The sequence below is a fragment of the Bolinopsis microptera genome, chromosome 11 (genome assembly GCF_026151205.1).
Source record: "Bolinopsis microptera isolate Bmic1 chromosome 11, MBARI_Bmic_1.0, whole genome shotgun sequence".
In the NCBI taxonomy this organism is placed as follows: domain Eukaryota; kingdom Metazoa; phylum Ctenophora; class Tentaculata; order Lobata; family Bolinopsidae; genus Bolinopsis; species Bolinopsis microptera.
Window position 1 is genome coordinate 18,666,923 of NC_087082.1, and position 20,468 is coordinate 18,687,390.

Consider the following 20,468-nt stretch of genomic DNA (forward strand, 5'->3'; position numbering starts at 1 on the left):
AATGTCAAATTTGTTGGTCCTAGCACTAACCCGGAGGGGTTTATAACACATAACACCGGCACGCTTAAGTTATATTAAAATAACCCCTCGTGCTAAAGCACGTCGGGGTTATTTTCATAATAATCCCTCGTGCTTCGCACTCGAAATTATTATAAACTTTTCCCGCGCGTCGCGGGAAAAATTGAAATATAATCCCTGCGCATGCCGGGGTTATGTGTGTTATAAACTTATGATCAGATTAAATATTGGTAATGAATAAAATCTTGATAGTAAAACAAATGTTCATGTTATTTACAGTACAATCAATCAATATCAATACAAATTATTTAAGCACCCAGAACATGCTTTTGTAACTTTATGTTAGCTTTGATTATAAATGAAAATGCGTTAGTGATTTTGTGTACGAATGAAATTAGAATATTGAAAGTATCAAAACATCTAATATGTACTTTGATGCAAAATAACTAATTAACTCCCTGGCAATTGCGTCCTTATCAATATCACGTGTTTCTGATCCTCAGGCAGCAGTGCATGTTCGACCTCATCATGGGTAGGACTCCTGCTCTGCAGTAACAAAGGTAGACACGAGCTAGGCAACTGCTTGCTCATGTTGCACGGGATTGGTAACAACCTGATCCTGGTGACCATGAATATCAGGATGGCGAGGATAGTGGTGCAGTATCACGTGAGAACCGCTAGAGGTCACGTGAGAACCGCTAGAGGTCACGTGAGAACGGCTAGAGATCACGTGAGAACCGCTAGAGATCACGTGAGAACCGCTAGAGGTCACGTGAGAACAGCTAGAGATCACGTGAGAACCGCTAGAGATCACGTGAGAACCGCTAGAGATCACGTGAGAACCGCTAGAGATCACGTGAGAACCGCTAGAGATCATGTGAGAACAGCTAGAGATTGGTTCAGTGGAGCTGAGGGAGATGAGGGACAGCCGCTAATTTCTTGATATCATTTCTCTAAGAATTATGTTGGACTAGTTAGTGTTACAAAATGGCATGGGTTGTTCTGTACCTCTAACGTTTATCAACTGTATAAAATATGAATAATTTACAACTTTAATTGTTGAATGGCAACTTAAATTTTAGAATTTTGATCGAATTTTTAACGTAAAATGAACCAGTTAGTTTATTGCCAAATTTACTCTCCAACTCAACTAGTCAACTTACTTTCTTTGTCTTCTTTCCATGATTTACCTACGATATAATCCTGGTTTTATCCTCTTTTGTGGCAAAGATAATGTGTCCCAATTTCATGTGTTCTTCTTATACTGTTAGTGTAGGACCAAAAATATAACAGTGTGCTTTACCTTGTTGATTGCAAAGTTATACTTATGATAATCTTGCTAACACATTATATTATGCACAATAACTATAATCGTATTTACTTGTTTTAGTGTCTTCTTTTTCTTCGTCGGGGGCTGTGGTCAATATCACTAATAGTAAGATCGTGGCCACTGTAAGATAGAGCATTGGAGTCTGAACGCGTATCGTTGCTGAACGAGTCCAGTTCCGACTGTAAGGTCAGTCCTGTACCCGAGCAGCTCTGTCACAGCGCTCTGTGAACCGTTGTCGTTACAGACTATGCAACTGTAAGATTAAAAATTATATGTACCATAATAGATCAAACATTTATAATTATATGCTCAGTCCCTGAGATATGTATCACTACCCCAATGAAATGTATTTCACTGATCGTTTGTTTTACGCTCGTTTGAAAAATGAAATGTATTTCACTGATCCTTTGTTTTTCGCTCGTTTCAGTCTTAGCATTCCTTTCATGATATCGTTTGTCCGTTTCCCGACAATCCGGCTGTCTCTCAGATCCCACAGATGAAAGATATCCTCTCTGAAGGCAACAAATGGCTCATGCAGTGTGAAGCAATCGAACGACTTATTCTTGGAATCCGAAAGAATTAACGCCCTTTTCGGCTGAGCAGGTAAGATGTCACTCTGTCTTTACTATTAATAGATTAACAATCAGGTAACCAGAAGCGTGTTCCTTGCTTGAGACGACACCAGAAATTTATTGTGCGTCTTACTGATACCCATCATTCTCTTTCCTGAAGAGTTTTACTTTTTTCTCTTCCAAGTTGTTCATTATACCACTTGCTATTCCCAATCCTGGATGTTTAAAAATTATGAATTAGCCATATTATCTCAATCAAATGAATCCGGCTGCAAAGAGCAAAGGGACTACCCAAGCCCCTAACATTCCAAGAACAAACAGCGAAAACAAATAGCACAGCACACAGTGTTGATTCCATCTTGATTTTGGGCGTACACTCTCCAGCCAAAGCTGTATGTGGGTCGTCACTCCTACATTCTACCGTCACTCCTACATTCTACGTAAACATATATAATACTGATATGATTGATTTTGGACACGAAGGGAAACACACAAATTTGGCTTAGCTTGGAAACTTCGTTTAATACATCGCTAGAGCCTACAAAAAATAAATAAATTAGTCAGATAAAATCAATCATAATACTCAGTCAAAGAGATTCAAAAATTTATAAAAAGGTCATGATTAGAGAATATCATGAAAGTCGATCAGAAATTGGAAAACGATAAAATTGTTTCGCTGTCAGCGTGGTAGATAAAATTTATAAAGAAAAATGACGCAAAATTGGCACAAAATTGGTAAAATTAATAAATTACAGATATTGGTAAAAACCACAAAAAACTATCTCTTAATTTCCATCCTATTTAAACCCCAAACATTAGTCCTAAACTTTGCACAAAATCTAGCCTCTTCCCTATCTCTTCCCTACTAATATATTACATTTATTGAATATTATTTTACACTATTTAAACGGGATAAAGGGTGGCTTAACAAGGTTAAACTTGAATTGATGTTATATTTCAAATCAGTATGAGAACTTTTTAGATTAGATCATCGCATCATGGGACTGGGAGACCTAAATAGTATGTAGTGCTCACAACGTATTATCTTTCTTTGGTAATAACTTATTTGACTCTTACTGCACTATATAGTTCGGATAATACTGGTGCTCTACTGTTCATAGGATAGTACTGGTGCGCTACTGTTCATAGGAGAGTAATGGTGCTCTACTGTTCATAGGAGGGTATTGGTGCTCTACTGTTCATAGGATAGTACTGGTGCTCTACTGTTCATAGGAGAGTACTGGCGCTCTACTGTTCATAGGAGAGTACTGGTACTTTACTGTTCATTGGAGAGTTCTGGTGCGCTACTGTTCATATGAGTGTACTGGTGCTCTACTGTTCATAGGAGTGTACTGGTGCTCTACTGTTCATAGCAGTGTAATGGTGCTCTACTGTTCATAGGATAGTACTGGTGCTTTACTGTTCATAGGAGAGTTCTGGTGCTCTACTGTTTATAGTGTTGTACTGGTGCTCTATTGTTCATAGGAGTGTACTGGTGCTTTACTGTTCATAGGAGAGTACTGGTGCTTTACTGTTCATAGGAGAGTACTGGCGCTCTACTGTTCATATGAGTGTACTGGTGCTCTACTGTTCATAGCAGTGTAATGGTGCTCTACTGTTCATAGGAGGGTACTGGTGCTCTGCTGTTCATAGGAGAGTAATGGTGCTCTACTATTCATAGGAGAGTACTGATGCTCTACTGTTCATAGCAGTGTACTGACTACCGGTGCTCTGCTGTTCATAAGAGAGTACTGGTGCTCTACTGTTCATAGGAGGGTACTGGTGCTCTGCTGTTCATAGGATAGTACTGACGCTCTACTGTTCATAGCAGTGTACTTTTGCTCTACTTCTCATAGGAGGGTACTGGTGCTCTGCTGTTCATAGGAGAGTAATGGTGCTCTACTGTTCATAGGATAGTACTGGTGCTCTCCTGTTCATATGAGTGTACCGTTGCTCTACTATTCATAAGAGAGGACTGGTGCTCTACTGTTTATAGGAGGGTACTGGTGCTCTACTGTTCATAGCAGTGTAATGGTGCTCTACTATTCATAGGAGGGTATTGGTGCCCTACTGTTCATAGCAGTGTACTGACTACCGGTGCTCTACTGTTCATAGGAGAGTACTGGTGCTCTACTGTTCATAGGAGAGTACTGGTGCTCTACTGTTCATAGGAGGGTACTGGTGCTCTGCTGTTCATAGGATAGTACTGGTGCTCTACTGTTCATATGAGTGCACCGGTGCTCTACTGTTTATAAGAGAGTACTGGTGCGCTACTGTTCATAGGATAGTACTTGTGTTCGACTGTTCATAGCAGTGTACTGACTACCGGTGCTCTACTGTTCATAGGAGAGTATTGGTGCTCTACTGTTCATAGCAGTGTAATGGTGATCTACTGTTCATATGAGGGTATTGGTGCTCTACTGTTCATAGGAGAGTAATGGTGCTCTACTGTTCATAGGAGGGTATTGGTGCTCTACTGTTCATAGGAGAGTACTGACTACCGGTGCTCTACTGTTCATAGGATAGTACTGGTGCTCTACTGTTCATAGGAGAGTAATGGTGCTCTACTGTTCATAGGAGGGTATTGGTGCCCTACTGTTCATAGCAGTGTACTGACTACCGGTGCTCTACTGTTCATAGGAGGGTATTGGTGCTCTACTGTTCATAGCAGTGTAATGGTGATCTACTGTTCATATGAGGGTATTGGTGCTCTACTGTTCATAGGAGAGTAATGGTGCTCTACTGTTCATAGGAGGGTATTGGTGCTCTACTGTTCATAGGAGAGTACTGACTACCGGTGCTCTACTGTTCATAGGATAGTACTGGTGCTCTACTGTTCATAGGAGAGTTATGGTGCTCTACTGTTCATAGGAGAGTAATGGTGCCCTACTGTTCATAACAGTGAACTGACTACCGGTGCTCTACTGTTCATAGGAGGGTATTGGTGCTCTACTGTTCATAGCAGTGTAATGGTGCTCTACTGTTTATAAGAGAGGACTGGTGCTCTACTGTTCATAGGAGAGTAATGGTGCTCTACTGTTCATAGGAGAGTAATGGTGCTCTACTGTTCATAGGAGAGTAATGGTGCTCTACTGTTCATAGGAGAGTACTGACGCTCTACTGCTCATAGCAGTGTACTGGTGCTCTGCTGTTCATAGGAGGCAACTGGTACTTTACTGTTCATTGGAGGGTACTGGTGCTCTGCTGTTCATAGGATAGTACTGGTGCTCTACTGTTCATATGAGTGTACCGGTGCTCTACTGTTAAAAAGAGAGGACTGGTGCTCTACTGTTCATAGTAAAGTAATGGTGCTCTACTTCTCATAGGAGAGTAATAATGCTCTACTGTTCATAGGAGAGTAATGGTGCTCTACTTCTCATAGGAGGGTACTGGTGGTCTACTGTTCATAGTAAAGTAATGGTGCTCTACTTCTCATAGGAGAGTAATAATGCTCTACTGTTCATAGGAGAGTAATGGTGCTCTACTTCTCATAGGAGGGTACTGGTGGTCTACTGTTCATAGTAAAGTAATGGTGCTCTACTTTTCATAGGAGGGTACTGGTGGTCTACTGTTCATAGTAAAGTAATGGTGCTCTACTTCTCATTGGAGGGTAATGGTGCTCTACTGTTCATAGGAGAGTAATGGTGCTCTACTTCTCATAGGAGGGTAATGGTGCTCTACTTCTCATAGGAGGGTACTGGTGGTCTACTGTTCATAGGAGAGTACTGGTGCTCTACTGTTCATAGGAGGGTACTGGTGCTCTGCTGTTCATAGGAGGGTACTGGTGCTCTACTGTTCATAGGAGGGTACTGGTGCTCTGCTGTTCATAGGAGAGTACTGGTGCTCTACTGTTCATAGGAGGGTACTGGTGCTCTACTGTTCATAGGAGAGTAATGGTGCTCTACTGTTCATAGGAGGGTACTGGTGCTCTACTGTTCATAGGAGAGTACTGGTGCTCTACTGTTCATAGGAGGGTACTGGTGCTCTGCTGTTCATAGGAGAGTACTGGTGCTTTACTGTTCATAGGAGAGTACTGGCGCTCTACTGTTCATAGGAGGGTACTAGTGCTCTACTGTTCATAGGAGAGTACTGGTGCTCTACTGTTCATAGGAGGGTACTGGTGCTCTACTGTTTATAAGAGAGTACTGGTGCGCTACTGTTCATAGGATAGTACTGGTGTTCGACTGTTCATAGGAGAGTAATGGTGCTCTACTATTTATAGGAGAGTACCGATGTTCTACTTTTCATAGCAGTGTACTGACTACCGGTGCTCTGCTGTTCATAGGAGGGTTTTGGTGCTCTACTGTTCATAGCAGTGTACTGACTACCGGTGCTCTACTGTTCATAAGAGAGGACTGGTGCTCTACTGTTCATAGGAGGGTACTGGTGCTCTACTGTTCATATGAGTGTACCGGTGCTCTACTGTTCATAGGAGAGTACTGGTGCTCTACTGTTCATAGGAGAGTAATGGTGCTCTACTGTTCATAGGAGAATAATGGTGCTCTTCTATTCATAGGAGAGTACTGATGCTCTACTGTTCATAGGAGAGTAATGGTGCTCTACTGTTCATAGGAGAGTAATGGTGCTCTACTGTTCATAGCAGTGTACTGACTACCGGTGCTCTACTGTTCATAGGAGGGTACTGGTGCTCTGCTGTTCATAGGAGAGTACTGGTGCTCTACTGTTCATAGGAGGGTACTGGTGCTCTACTTCTCATAGGAGAGTAATGGTGCTCTACTTCTCATAGGAGAGTAATGGTGCTCTTCTTCTCATAGGAGGGTAATGGTGCTCTATTGTTCATAGGAGAGTAATGGTGCTCTACTTCTTATAGGAGGGTAATGGTGCTCTACTGTTCATAGGAGAGTAATGGTGCTCTACTGTTCATAGGAGAGTACTGACGCTCTACTGTTCATAGCAGTGTACTTTTGCTCTGCTGTTCATATGAGTGTACCGGTGCTCTACTGTTCATAAGAGAGGACTGGTGATCTACTGTTCATAGGAGAGTAATGGTGCTCTACTGTTCATAGGAGAGTAATGGTGCTCTACTTCTCATAGGAGGGTGATGGTGCTCTACTGTTCATAGCAGTGTAATGGTGCTCTACTGTTCATAAGAGAGGACTGGTGCTCTACTGTTCATAGGATAGTACTGGTGCTCGACTGTTCATTGGAGGGTACTGGTGCTCTACTGTTCATAGGAGGGTAATGGTGCTCTACTGTTCATAGGAGAGGACTGATGTTCTACTGTTCATATGAGTGTACCGGTGCGCTACTGTTCATAGGATAGTACTGGCGCTCGACTGTTTATAGGAGAATAATGGTGCTCTTCTATTCATAGGAGAGTACTGATGCTCTATTGTTCATAGCAGTGTACTGACTACCGGTGCTCTGCTGTGCATAGGAGGGTATTGGTGCTCTACTGTTCATAGGAGAGTACTGGTGCTCTACTGTTCATAGGAGGGTACTGGTGCTCTGCTGTTCATATGATAGTACTGGTGCTCTACTGTTCATATGAGTGTACCGGTGCTCTACTGTTCATAAGAGAGGACTGGTGCTCGACTGTTCATAGGAGGGTAATGGTGCTCTACTGTTCATAGAAAAGTAATGGTGCTCTACTGTTCATAGGAGAGTACTGACGCTCTACTGTTCATAGGAGAGTAATGGTGCTCTACTTCTCATAGGAGAGTAATGGTGCTCTACTTCTCATAGGAGGGTACTGGTGCTCTGCTGTTCATAGGATAGTACTGGTGCTCTACTGTTCATATGAGAGTACCGGTGCTCTACTGTTCATAAGAGAGGACTGGTGATCTACTGTTCATAGGAGAGTAATGGTGCTCTACTGTTCATAGGAGAGTAATGGTGCTCTACTTCTCATAGGAGGGTAATGGTGCTCTACTGTTCATAGGAGAGTAATGGTGCTCTACTGTTCATAGGATAGTACTGGTGCGCTACTGTTCATAGGATAGTACTGGTGCTCTACTGTTCATAGGAGAGTACTGGTACTTTACTGTTCATAAGAGAGTACTGGTGCTCTACTGTTCATAGGAGAGTAATGGTGCTCTACTGTTCATAGGAGAGTAATGGTGCTCTAATGTTCATAGGAGAGTACTGGTACTTTACTGTTCATAAGAGAGTACTGGTGCTCTACTGTTCATAGCAGTGCACGGTTGCTCTACTGTTCATAATAGAGTACTGGTATTCTACTGTTCATAGGAGAGTAATGGTGCTCTACTGTTCATAGGAGAGTAATGGTGCTCTACTGTTCATAGGAGAGGACTGATGTTCTACTGTTCATATGAGTGTACCGGTGCTCTACTGTTCATAAGAGAGGACTGGTGATCTACTGTTCATAGGAGAGTAATGGTGCTCTACTGTTCATAGGAGAGTAATGGTGCTCTACTTCTCATAGGAGGGTGATGGTGCTCTACTGTTCATAGGAGAGTAATGGTGCTCTACTTCTCATAGGAGGGTACTGGTGCTCTACTGTTCATATGAGTGTACCGGTGCTCTACTGTTCATAAGAGAGTACTGTTGCTCTACTGTTCATAGCAGTGCACTGGTGCTCTACTGTTCATAATAGAGTACTGGTATTCTACTGTTCATAGGAAGTACTGGCGCTCTACTGTTCATAGGAGAGTACTGGTACTTTACTGTTCATAGGAGAGTTCTGGTGCTCTACTGTTCATAGAAGAGTACTGGTGCGCTACTGTTCATAGGATAGTACTGGCGCTCGACTGTTTATAGGAGAATAATGGTGCTCTTCTATTCATAGGAGAGTACTGATGCTCTATTGTTCATAGCAGTGTACTGACTACCGGTGCTCTGCTGTGCATAGGAGGGTATTGGTGCTCTACTGTTCATAGGAGAGTACTGGTGCTCTACTGTTCATAGGAGGGTACTGGTGCTCTGCTGTTCATAGGATAGTACTGGTGCTCTACTGTTCATATGAGTGTACCGGTGCTCTACTGTTCATAAGAGAGGACTGGTGCTCGACTGTTCATAGGAGGGTAATGGTGCTCTACTGTTCATAGAAGAGTAATGGTGCTCTACTGTTCATAGGAGAGTACTGACGCTCTACTGTTCATAGGAGAGTAATGGTGCTCTACTTCTCATAGGAGAGTAATGGTGCTCTACTTCTCATAGGAGGGTACTGGTGCTCTGCTGTTCATAGGATTTTTTTTTTTTTTTTTTATTGGAAATGAGGAGTCAAATAGGATACAAAATGAACATGGAATTCTAAGAACGAGAATATTCGGGAACAAATCAATGTCAAAATTGTTAGCAATTCGCCTCACATATAACAATATATATACAAAATAAAAATTTCGCGGCTAAAATAGTATATTTACATCGACTGCTTCACAGAACCAGATCCAGCTAGATTTAGGGAAGTTAAAAGAAATAAATTAAAACGTGAATGTTCGTTTTCAAATTTAAGCCTCTTCTCCCTCTTCCTCCTCTTCGTCGAATTCTCCTTCCTCCTCGGCGGTGGCGTCCTGGTACTGTTGGTATTCGGATACGAGATCGTTCATGTTGCTCTCGGCTTCAGTGAACTCCATCTCGTCCATGCCTTCACCAGTGTACCAATGGAGGAAAGCCTTTCGCCTGAACATAGCAGTGAACTGCTCGCTGATCCTCTTGAAGAGCTCCTGGATGGCGGTGCTGTTTCCGATGAAGGTAGCAGACATCTTGAGTCCTCTGGGAGGAATGTCACAGACGGCGGTCTTGACGTTGTTGGGGATCCATTCGACGAAGTAGCTGCTGTTCTTGTTCTGTACGTTCAGCATCTGCTCGTCAACTTCCTTCATGGACATACGTCCTCTGAACATAGCGGCGACTGTGAGGTATCGGCCGTGTCGGGGATCGCAAGCGGCCATCATGTTCTTAGCGTCGAACATCTGTTGGGTGAGTTCTGGAACTGTGAGGGCTCTGTACTGCTGGGAACCTCTGCTTGTGAGTGGGGCGAATCCTGGCATGAAGAAGTGAAGTCTGGGGAAGGGAACCATGTTGACGGCGAGTTTCCTGAGATCAGCGTTGAGCTGTCCAGGGAATCTGAGGCAGGTGGTGACACCAGACATGGTGGCGGAGACGAGATGGTTGAGATCTCCGTATGTGGGGGTGGTGAGTTTGAGGGTTCTGAAGCAGATATCGTACAGGGCTTCGTTGTCGATAGCGAAGGTTTCATCTGTGTTCTCTACGAGCTGATGGACTGAGAGGGTGGCGTTGTAGGGCTCAACGACGGTGTCTGATACTTTTGGGGAGGGTACTACTGAGAAGGTGGTCATGATTCTGTCTGGGTATTCTTCACGGATTTTGGAGATGAGGAGTGTTCCCATTCCAGATCCAGTTCCACCGCCAAGAGAATGAGTCAGCTGGAATCCCTGAAGACAGTCACAGCTTTCAGCTTCCTTTCGTACTACGTCCAAAACAGAGTCTACAAGTTCAGCTCCCTCGGTGTAATGTCCCTTGGCCCAGTTGTTTCCGGCACCAGATTGTCCGAACACGAAGTTGTCAGGTCTGAAGATCTGACCGAAAGGTCCTGATCGAACGGAGTCCATGGTTCCTGGTTCCAAGTCAACGAGTACAGCTCTGGGCACGTATTTGCCTCCTGTGGCCTCGTTATAGTACACGTTGATCCTCTCCAATTGAAGGTCGGAATCTCCGTGGTAGGTTCCAGTTGGGTCAATGCCATGCTCGTCAGAGATGACTTCCCAGAACTTGGCTCCAATCTGGTTGCCGCATTGGCCAGCTTGTAGATGAACAATTTCTCTCATGTTGACTAAAGTTAGATCGACTAAGTATGCAGACGAATTAAAGTTAAAGTGGATAGTACTGGTGCTCTACTGTTCATATGAGAGTACCGGTGCTCTACTGTTCATAAGAGAGGACTGGTGATCTACTGTTCATAGGAGAGTAATGGTGCTCTACTGTTCATAGGAGAGTAATGGTGCTCTACTTCTCATAGGAGGGTAATGGTGCTCTACTGTTCATAGGAGAGTAATGGTGCTCTACTGTTCATAGGAGAGTAATGGTGCTCTACTGTTCATAGGAGAGTACTGGTACTTTACTGTTCATAAGAGAGTACCGGTGCTCTACTTCTCATAAGAGGGTACTGGTGCTCTACTGTTCATATGAGAGTACTGGTACTTTACTGTTCATAAGAGAGTACCGGTGCTCTACTTTTCATAAAAGGGTACTGGTACTTTACTGTTCATAGGAGAGTACTGGTACTTTACTGTTCATAAGAGAGTACTGGTGCTCTACTGTTCATAGGAGAGTAATGGTGATCTACTGATCATAGGAGAGTAATGGTGCTCTACTGTTCATAGGAGAGTAATGGTGCTCTACTGTTCATAGGAGAGTACTGGTACTTTACTGTTCATAGGAGAGTACTGGTACTTTACTGTTCATAAGAGAGTACTGGTGCTCTACTGTTCATAGCAGTGCACGGTTGCTCTACTGTTCATAATAGAGTACTGGTATTCTACTGTTCATAGGAGAGAACTGGCGCTCTACTGTTCATAGGAGAGTACTGGTACTTTACTGTTCATAGGAGAGTTCTTGTGCTGTACTGTTCATAGAAAAGTACTGGTGCGCTACTGTTCATAGGATAGTACTGGCGCTCGACTGTTCATAGGAGAATAATGGTGCTCTTCTATTCATAGGAGAGTACTGATGCTCTACTGTTCATAAGAGAGTACTGGTGCTCTACTGTTCATAAGAGAGTACTGGTGCTCTACTGTTCATATGAGTGTACCGGTGCTCTACTTTTCATAAGAGGGTACTGGTACTTTACTGTTCATAGGAGAGTACCGGTGCTCTACTTCTCATAGGAGGGTACTGGTGCTCTACTGTTCATATGAGTGTACCGGTGCTCTACTGTTCACAGGAGAGTACTGGTGCTCTACTGTTCATAGGAGAGTAATGGTGCTATACTGTTCATAGGAGAGTAGTGGTACTTTACTGTTCATAGCAGTGCACTGGTGTTTTACTGTTCATAATAGAGTACTGGTATTCTACTGTTCATAGGAGAGTACTGGCGCTCTAATGTTCATAGGAGAGTACTGGTACTTTACTGTTCATAGGAGAGTAATGGTGCTCTACTTCTCATAGGAGGGTAATGGTGCTCTACTGTTCATAGGAGAGTAATGGTGCTCTACTTCTCATAGGAGGGTACTGGTGCTCTACTGTTCATATGAGTGTACCGGTGCTCTACTGTTCACAGGAGAGTACTGGTGCTCTACTGTTCATAGGAGAGTAATGGTGCTATACTGTTCATAGGAGAGTAGTGGTACTTTACTGTTCATAGCAGTGCACTGGTGCTTTACTGTTCATAATAGAGTACTGGTATTCTACTGTTCATAGGAGAGTACTGGCGCTCTAATGTTCATAGGAGAGTACTGGTACTTTACTGTTCATAGGAGAGTTCTGGTGCTCTACTGTTCATAGAAGAGTACTGGTGCGCTACTGTTCATAGGATAGTACTGGCGCTCGACTGTTCATAGGAGAATAATGGTGCTCTTCTATTCATAGGAGAGTACTGATGCTCTACTGTTCATAGGAGAGTAATGGTGCTCTACTGTTCATAGGAGAGTAATGGTGCTCTACTGTTCATAGCAGTGTACTGACTACCGGTGCTCTACTGTTCATAGGAGGGTACTGGTGCTCTGCTGTTCATAGGAGAGTACTGGTGCTCTACTGTTCATAGGAGGGTACTGGTGCTCTGCTGTTCATAGGATAGTACTGGTGCTCTACTTCTCATAGGAGCAACAGTACACCAGTGGCGTAACGTTGCCTGTTGGCGCCCCCCCCCCCCCCCCCCCCGCCGAAAAGGCGCCCCCTGTTGGCGCCCACTCCCCTTTTGGTGCCCCTCCCTAAAATTGAACAAATTAGGTGATTTTAGAGGATACGCCGCGCCGGTAAAATCTCTAAAAAAGTGTGTATCTAGAACAAAACGCGCAGTTTTGCTAGTACTTTAGTTAAGTTTTCGAAATTGTCCCACATTCAAACGACGATTTGGCGCCCCCCTCCCCCCCCCCCCCCCCCCCCCCCCCCCTTCCCCCCTAAGACGGCGCCCCCCTGCACAGCGGGGTCAGCGGGGCCCTTCGTTACGCCACTGCAGTACACCTTTATGAACAGTAGAACACCATGATTAGGAATTTGTAATGTGCTTTTGTCTTTGGTTACTATTTTTAGTTACCCAGTATTTCTTATTTTTACGAATAAGATCAGTAAGATGCGATGGAAAATCAATCGTGTGTGGGGTAACTATAAGCGATGTTATTTCTACCTAAATTAGTTCAGTGCTTTATAGCTACTTATACTCGCCGAGGACACTGAAATGCATCATCGATGTAATTTAAGGATGCATATTTATTGACATTTCGATAACAAATTCCAGTAGTTAACACAGAATAGCTGGCACAGTTAGTGCTTCGTTTTAGTTTACCACCGTGTTTTGGTTCAGCCGAAATAAATTTTACTTTGATGCTTTACATATTGTTTCTCACTCCAGCTGAGTCTGGCAGTGTTGAGTCTCATGAATATTTTTCTAGCTCTATTTTTCCATGTTTTTGCTTCACAGGAGATATTGTGGTCTTTTCTATTTAATATAACTGTAATACATTGATGTAAACTTTATTTGAATTTTGAAATAAAAAAAATCTGATCGTAACTCATGACTTAACATGATCCATTTTACTTTTAGTTTATTAACACTATCAAACAATTTTTTCGTTTCACAGAGCTTATACAGTTCGTTGTTACTGATTACTTGATTAATCCAGTAAATGCCAATTTTTATTCGTTCATAGTTTTGATAGACAACTTTGGCTTACAATGTCGTTGAAATGAGAAAATCATGTCTATATTGTGTCCTTCAACTGTTTTAATCGCAATGAATAAGTATTAATAATGGCTTGTACTGATATAAAAATGTATCATGTTGACCGACCGTTGCAATTGTATATTAAAGTCACTATTGTGACGGTACATTATAGAACTAGACAGAAACATATGGTGTGAGGCTGACATGAAATCAGGTAACGGCATGTATTGCGACATTTCAGTCCGAAACGTAATTATTATCTTATAATGTAAACTTTAAAGCGATTTTTGATTCTAAATATTTCAGTAACAACATGTAGCAACCAACCGATCATGAATATTTGGAAAATATGTTTGACGACTCTGTTTTGTTTACACATTGAAGGTTAATTTTCAACTATACCATCTTGAAGCAGAAGTCTGTGTTTTCTATTTTAAGTCATAAATAGGATACTTATTGTTTCGTTATTATAATGATTTTAACAGAATTAAGAGGCGTTCCAGAATAATTGATTCAAACCGAGTCGTATATCATATATAGCTAGTGTTTATATATAAGTATATAGCTATATTTACAAAAGCTGAAAAGCTGTAAGTGTTTATATTGCTAATCGCTAAAACACACTTTATCGTGGTTATATTTCAGGTGACATTTTATCTGCAGTAGATAACGAGATAACACCTGTATCCGTCTCTTTATCATCAACGTATTACTATAACTATGGTTATGTGGCAACTAATGGCATAGACAAGGAATTAGACACATTCGCTCATACATCACAAGAGTCTGACCCCTGGTTTAAAGCTAAGCTAGGAAAGACATACTGTGTAGAGGAGGTGCGCCATTACATGTACTCTGACAAACTCGCGTATAACAAGCACACATGCTCGAGAGATGTGTGTACTGCTAGTGGTCGGTACTACAGAAGCTATCCCACTCGATTCCCCGTGTCAGTGTACTCTGAGGATGGAATAATACCTGACAACGTTCCTTCTGATTGTAAGATTGGAGACACAGTGGTTATTAGAGGGGGTGATTATCCCTGGGTCCACTTATTTGAGATAGTTATCATCGGAAGAGATATAGGTAAGATTTTATACCAGATTAGTTATCACTTTTCTCGATTATGCTAAAATTAACACAAACCTACGCCTACAAAATAAAATATGATTTAAACAAACTTTTCATAAATCTGTTCATAAATCACCTTGAACTGTTCCAAGTTAAAAACAATTTGTGGATATGGTTGCCGGACAGTTGCGCCCTTTCTCACCCAATCTAGATTAAGTAACCATGTAATAGGAAGATGACGATGTGCAGTGCCCTTTCCAGAGGGTTTGTTTTAAAAACAATTCTTTAATTTTCTTCTATTTTATATCTATTACTGTTTGTATTATAATTTTGAGTAAACATTAATCGAGTAAACCGCTCGATTCCCAATCATGACGAATAAAAAGTGCTTAATTCAAATACGACAGTTCCGCCCTGTTAATCATGATATCCTATTCTGTGAAATTCAGATCATATTTAGTTAGAGCCACATAGAGTTTAAAGTGATGATGGGGCACAAATGTCGTTTTGAAAATCTGGCATGACGAATCAGCTATCACGTCGCTGATTGGGAACCTGTAAATGCGTGGGAACAGGATCTGAAGGGGTGCAGCTCACAGTTATCGGCCGTGAATATACAGGGTGTCCCAAAAAACAACCATGTGATCGGTGTTAACAACTCAAGAACAGTTTGAGAACGAGATTTATTAATAACTGGAGCGGAAGGGAGACCCGTGGTGTCCAGGAAAATTTTTTTCTTTGGTTCATTCGAGTAGGGTGTGGCAGCCAGTGAGCCTCATCACGCTATTTTACAAATTGTCTAATATCTCACTCATTTGTTATGTCATCGGTTTGTTGTGAAGATCATATTGTGATAATTGACCTAGAAATGGGCTAGATCTGGGGTAGAGTTCACATGACAACTCTTCTGTACATAGTAGCTATAAATTAAGAAGTGAACATGATTTTTCTGGGTGCAGTTATAATATCAATGAAACAAGAAATTTTTTCAATGAAACAAGAAATTTAATTTTAGCACATTTTTACAGAATAAAAAGATGTAAAACAATTCATAAAATATAATGCCCATTTGGTGTATGACTTTTTGTCCTTGACTGCTAGTTTGGTTTTGGAAGGACAGGTAACTAACGGGGCAAGGAATGCGCGTGCCTGGAAGCTTTTGCACACACCGAAACGCTAGTTCAGTTAAGTTTATAGAGACAAGGCTCAGATTAGGACTAGAAGAAAAATTGTAAGCAGACATTAGGGGTTCTGTTTATAGTTGTTATTATAGGTTGCAGTCTTGTTGTGACAAAAAGTCTACACTAAAACATTCTTTGGTTTATATTGTGTAGTTCAAGGATATAAAATGCAGCTTCAAGCTTTCAAGGTGGATATTGGAGAGCTGGCGAAAGATTATGGCCTTTGTAACAATGGTTATAATAAGCTATAAATATCTTAAACTATACAGTGCTAATTAAAATTTCTTTAAACTTCATTCTCAAATTAGATTTTTAAAATTCAAAAGTAAATATACAATAATTTTATTAAAACTTTCTCACACATACTTTACTCACAGGACAAGACTTGGAAAACAGTAGCCTAGGGTAATTTTAATTGAGATGTGTGTGACCAGCCAGTTATAATGTTTGGGAAATAAGATTTGCGCAGTCAAAATCTTTGACAGTCCAATCAAGCAGGGCGTGATTATGTTGATTCGTTAATAGCGCACGTTTTAGCTTACCTCGCAAGCACATTACACTAGTAGTAAAGTCAGTCATTCTGAATTTTGGGGTTAAAATGTTAAAAATTTTGGTTGATCTAGTGTCATGTGATTGTCAGGTGGGTCTGCCTGACAGATTAGAAGGCAGGGTTTCCTCGAGGAACACGTGTAACCTTCATGTAAGGATATTGGAGCACGGAATTTCATTATCTTGTAGAGCTCGAGGTAACTGTGGTATGTATAGAGATTTTGTATAGCTAGAATATTATTATGCTTAAATATCGGTTTGGTGTGCTCTTTTATGAAAATTTTTTTTTTTAAATGATATGGTGAGATGTGATAATACATAATATATCAGCTCTGTCTCACAGCTCAATATACTCTTATAGAAGCTAGCTATTTCTGGCTACTATTATATATCAGTATACTCGTATAAAGTATAAATAATTAGAAGTATAACTAATTTTTGAATTATATTTGTGTTTGTATCAAAATAGACTGTCCAAGTATGGGTGTGCAACAATTGACCCCCCCGACAATCGACCCCCCGACAATTGACTCCACGACAATTATATAGGGGGTCAATTGTCGGGGGGCGGGGGGGGGGGTCAATTGTCGTACTAAGCCATAGATCTCGCGACAATTGACCCCAGTGTAATTACTTAGGGGGTCAATTGTCAGGGGGTCAAATGTCGCGGTACCCTAGTATCTAGCGCGAAAGAAACCACATGGAATTTTTTCCATCAACTTTTTATTTCCTCAAAAAGTATAAGATGGTTAGAAGTGGTAGAAATTGAGAATGGGTTTAATAGCTTAGGTAGGTAGGTTTTTCGTGTCAAGTGTCACAAAGGAAAACATTTTTTAAATATATATAACAATATAATTTACAACAATGTATATCGACCAGATTTGAATCAACAATTAATTGAGTCCATAGGACTCATAATTAGCTAAGCTTTGATACAAAGCATGCGAACTCAAAGTTGCTTTCACAACCTTTGTCAACTGAATTGACAGAAGATCTGGTTCCTCTTATACACAGGAGAACCAGCTTCCTGATAATAAATGATAATTTACATCTTAAAAAATTGACAAAATCTGAATAATTTTGTTGAGTTTTATAACTTATTTTCTCACACAATAATCTAAAAAATGTTCTCGCTTCTGGCCCGCTGCCACCCGTGACAGAGTACACCAGTGGACAGAAACTCCCATGTTCGACATTCAATATTCTCTCGTTGTATAACCTCCGCTTCTGAGTCTCAGCTCTCTCGTATATTTTTTCTGTTGATGATGAGAGGTAAGACTCAGAAATCAGAATTGGGATTGAGAAACTTTATGTCGAAATAGGAGTTTTGTCCCGGACGATAGAATCCCCTGGCACGGACGTCAGGGTAGGCATTGTCTCCTGTTAGTGTGGTACTTGTTGAGAAAGTCTCCCCGTCTAAAGTCTGTAGGTGGGGCTCACATTCTACGTCTTTGCAAACAGTTGATAGTTGTTTGGCTATGAAATCCCTAACTGAGTTGTGGCGGATGATGATGTAGCCTCCTCTTGGACAGTTTAGAGCATGGTTGATGTCCATTTTGGCCCCACAAACACAGGATTGAGGTAATCGTGGAAGGTCTTTGTTATATCGAAGAAGTAGACTATCCCTGAATTCCCCTTTGTTCAATGTGAACCCATAAGACTTAAGAGGTAGGACAGTCAACCAACTTGAGCTTCCTTTTTCTCTTGCCTGATTAATTGCACGTGTAGATCTATCACTGCTTTCATTGCAGATTAACGTGTATTCTAATTCATGCTTTTCTGCCCTCACTTTTAGAATTTCTTTCAGCGACTCGGAATCATGATCTATATCCGTTTCAATTCCGGCCATGGCCTTTACTAAGGACTTAGTCACTTCCATGGATGTTTTATACTCCTCTGATGCCAACTTTGATAAAACTGGTATGCCTAGTCCCCCACATCGTACGGGTAGCGCAACCGTTCTTCTCTCTAATGGTGTAATAGGGCATCCAAATAAAGCCGGTATAAATTTCTCATCGATAAGCATGTCAAGAGGTTGCAAGTATTGATCTAGTCCTTCGATTGTTCTCATGAAGTATGTCATTTTGTGCCTAACCCCATGAGTGAATGCTGCATATGCTGCTCGTGGCTGGGATTGACCAAAATCTGATAATTTGTTGATCATTGTGGTCCATTCTTCAACTAAATTATTGATGTAAAGTCGTTTATATTCCTCTGACCCAATAACCGCTCCAAGATGTCTCTGTCCGGTTATTTTTATCTCAATCCCGCTTTCTCCAAATATTTCCATAGCCCTCTCCATGCTCGATGGATGTTTTATTATCAAACATGATTTGCTCGGGTTGACATGATATCCATATTTAATTCCCTCTGCCACTATCATATCCCACCAGGTTTTGAGATGTATCAGTGTTCCAACAGATGACGTGTCGTCGGCCAGCCAGACTTGCATAACTTTCCTTAGCTCTTTAAGTTTCTGTAAAATTGGAAGTGTTGCGAGTGCAAATAGGGGCATTGCCAGATTGTCACCCTGGGTAGTGCCTTCTGCTGATGGTATTTCAGTCCCACAGACAAACAAGCGACTTGGAGCTCGGTACATATTGATGGCAATTGGTGCAAATTCAGGACATTGCCGCTGGATGTTATGCAGCATCACCATTCGATTAACAGCATTGAAAGCATTTGTCGCATCAACCAATATACACGCTTCAGCAGATTCCACTTGGAATTGCTGTCTAATGAAATGGACTGCTGCTTCAGTACCAAATTTTAGCCCTGTGCAGACTTGTGATGGTCCTGCTGTTTCCTGAATATCCATCTTAAGTGCCCAAGCGATAGCCTTTCCCACTATTCTTCTTACAGTTTCGCCAATACCAATTGGTCTAACACCCGGGCATTTGTTAAGCGGTATTAAACGGCAGTTGACATATGAATCAATGATTGATGGATCGATGTATTCAGATGCCAACGAAAGGAAAACATGCATTATCCTCCGCATACACCATTTTAATGCATCTCCAAGCGCAGAGCAGTAATGGTGTCGTCGCCATGGTTACCCTCCGCATACGTTTGCACGATTTGACGATTGCTTGAATTACACTTTCAAATGCGCGGTGCCAAGCATACAATTTTAATTCTATGGTAATTGATTTGAATAACTGTAAGCCGTGATTATTTGATAGATTTTAGGTAGTATTGCGTAATATATAATATTATGTACGCGGTGAATATTGGTAGAGTGATGACGCGGACGATAGGTTAAATATTTACAATATTAGCAATTGATAGAATAATTCTTCTGGAAACCAGCATAGGTGTGACTCAACCGTAAACCCATCCTCTGATGTGTAACCAATCCTTCAATTAGGATCAGAGCTGGGAACTTTTGTCGGGACATTGAGACTAGGTTTGTAACAAGCTACTTCGATAGAGGGTCATTGATGCCGGACTATGAGAGTATGAGGGACCAGGACCAGTTAGGGTTAGGTCTCGGAGAGCACGGATGGGGCCTCATGTCGTTACAGGGAGGATCAATGAGGGTTGATTTGCCGGATCTTAAACATGTGTTAATAAGCAGTTCAAGCTTTTATTTACTTGATCATTGATCATGATGCGCTACAAGTTACAAACATCTCGTTTTGTTGTGAGTGCTTGGTGCAACCACCGACTTGGCCCCGATAATGATATTCGTAATCCGTTATATTGTTGAACAAATTATGATGCTGATAATATGTTGAACATGATTGTTGAGTGATTGATTTGTTATACGGAATGGACGATAAATGTTATTATGAGTTACATTACCTACCTACTACGGATTTCACGACTACCATTTTATTTAATCTAACAACTTATGTAAACTTGTAAACAACCATTCCTTCGCATGGCTTTTTTTCTTCAAAGTTTTAACTGCATATCACCAC

The 20,468-nt window shown here is 41.4% G+C and overlaps 2 protein-coding genes across 2 annotated transcripts in view; one reads left to right on the top strand and one right to left on the bottom strand.

The window, feature by feature from the left end:
* The window catches only part of LOC134823189 (polyunsaturated fatty acid 5-lipoxygenase-like), a 1,185,970-nt gene that overhangs the window by 1,113,502 nt on the left and 52,000 nt on the right, over positions 1 to 20,468 (top strand). The window lies entirely within an intron of this gene.
* Positions 9,241 to 10,729, bottom strand: LOC134822603 (tubulin beta chain). Its single transcript, XM_063833729.1, has one exon. The coding sequence runs from the start codon at positions 10,689 to 10,691 to the stop codon at positions 9,351 to 9,353; it is 1,341 nt and encodes a 446-aa protein (XP_063689799.1). The 5' UTR covers positions 10,692 to 10,729; the 3' UTR covers positions 9,241 to 9,350.

Excerpts from the sequence above, each read along its gene's own strand:
- LOC134822603 (XM_063833729.1), bottom strand. The coding sequence starts at position 10,691 with ATGAGAGAAATTGTTCATCTACAAGCTGGCCAATGCGGCAACCAGATT.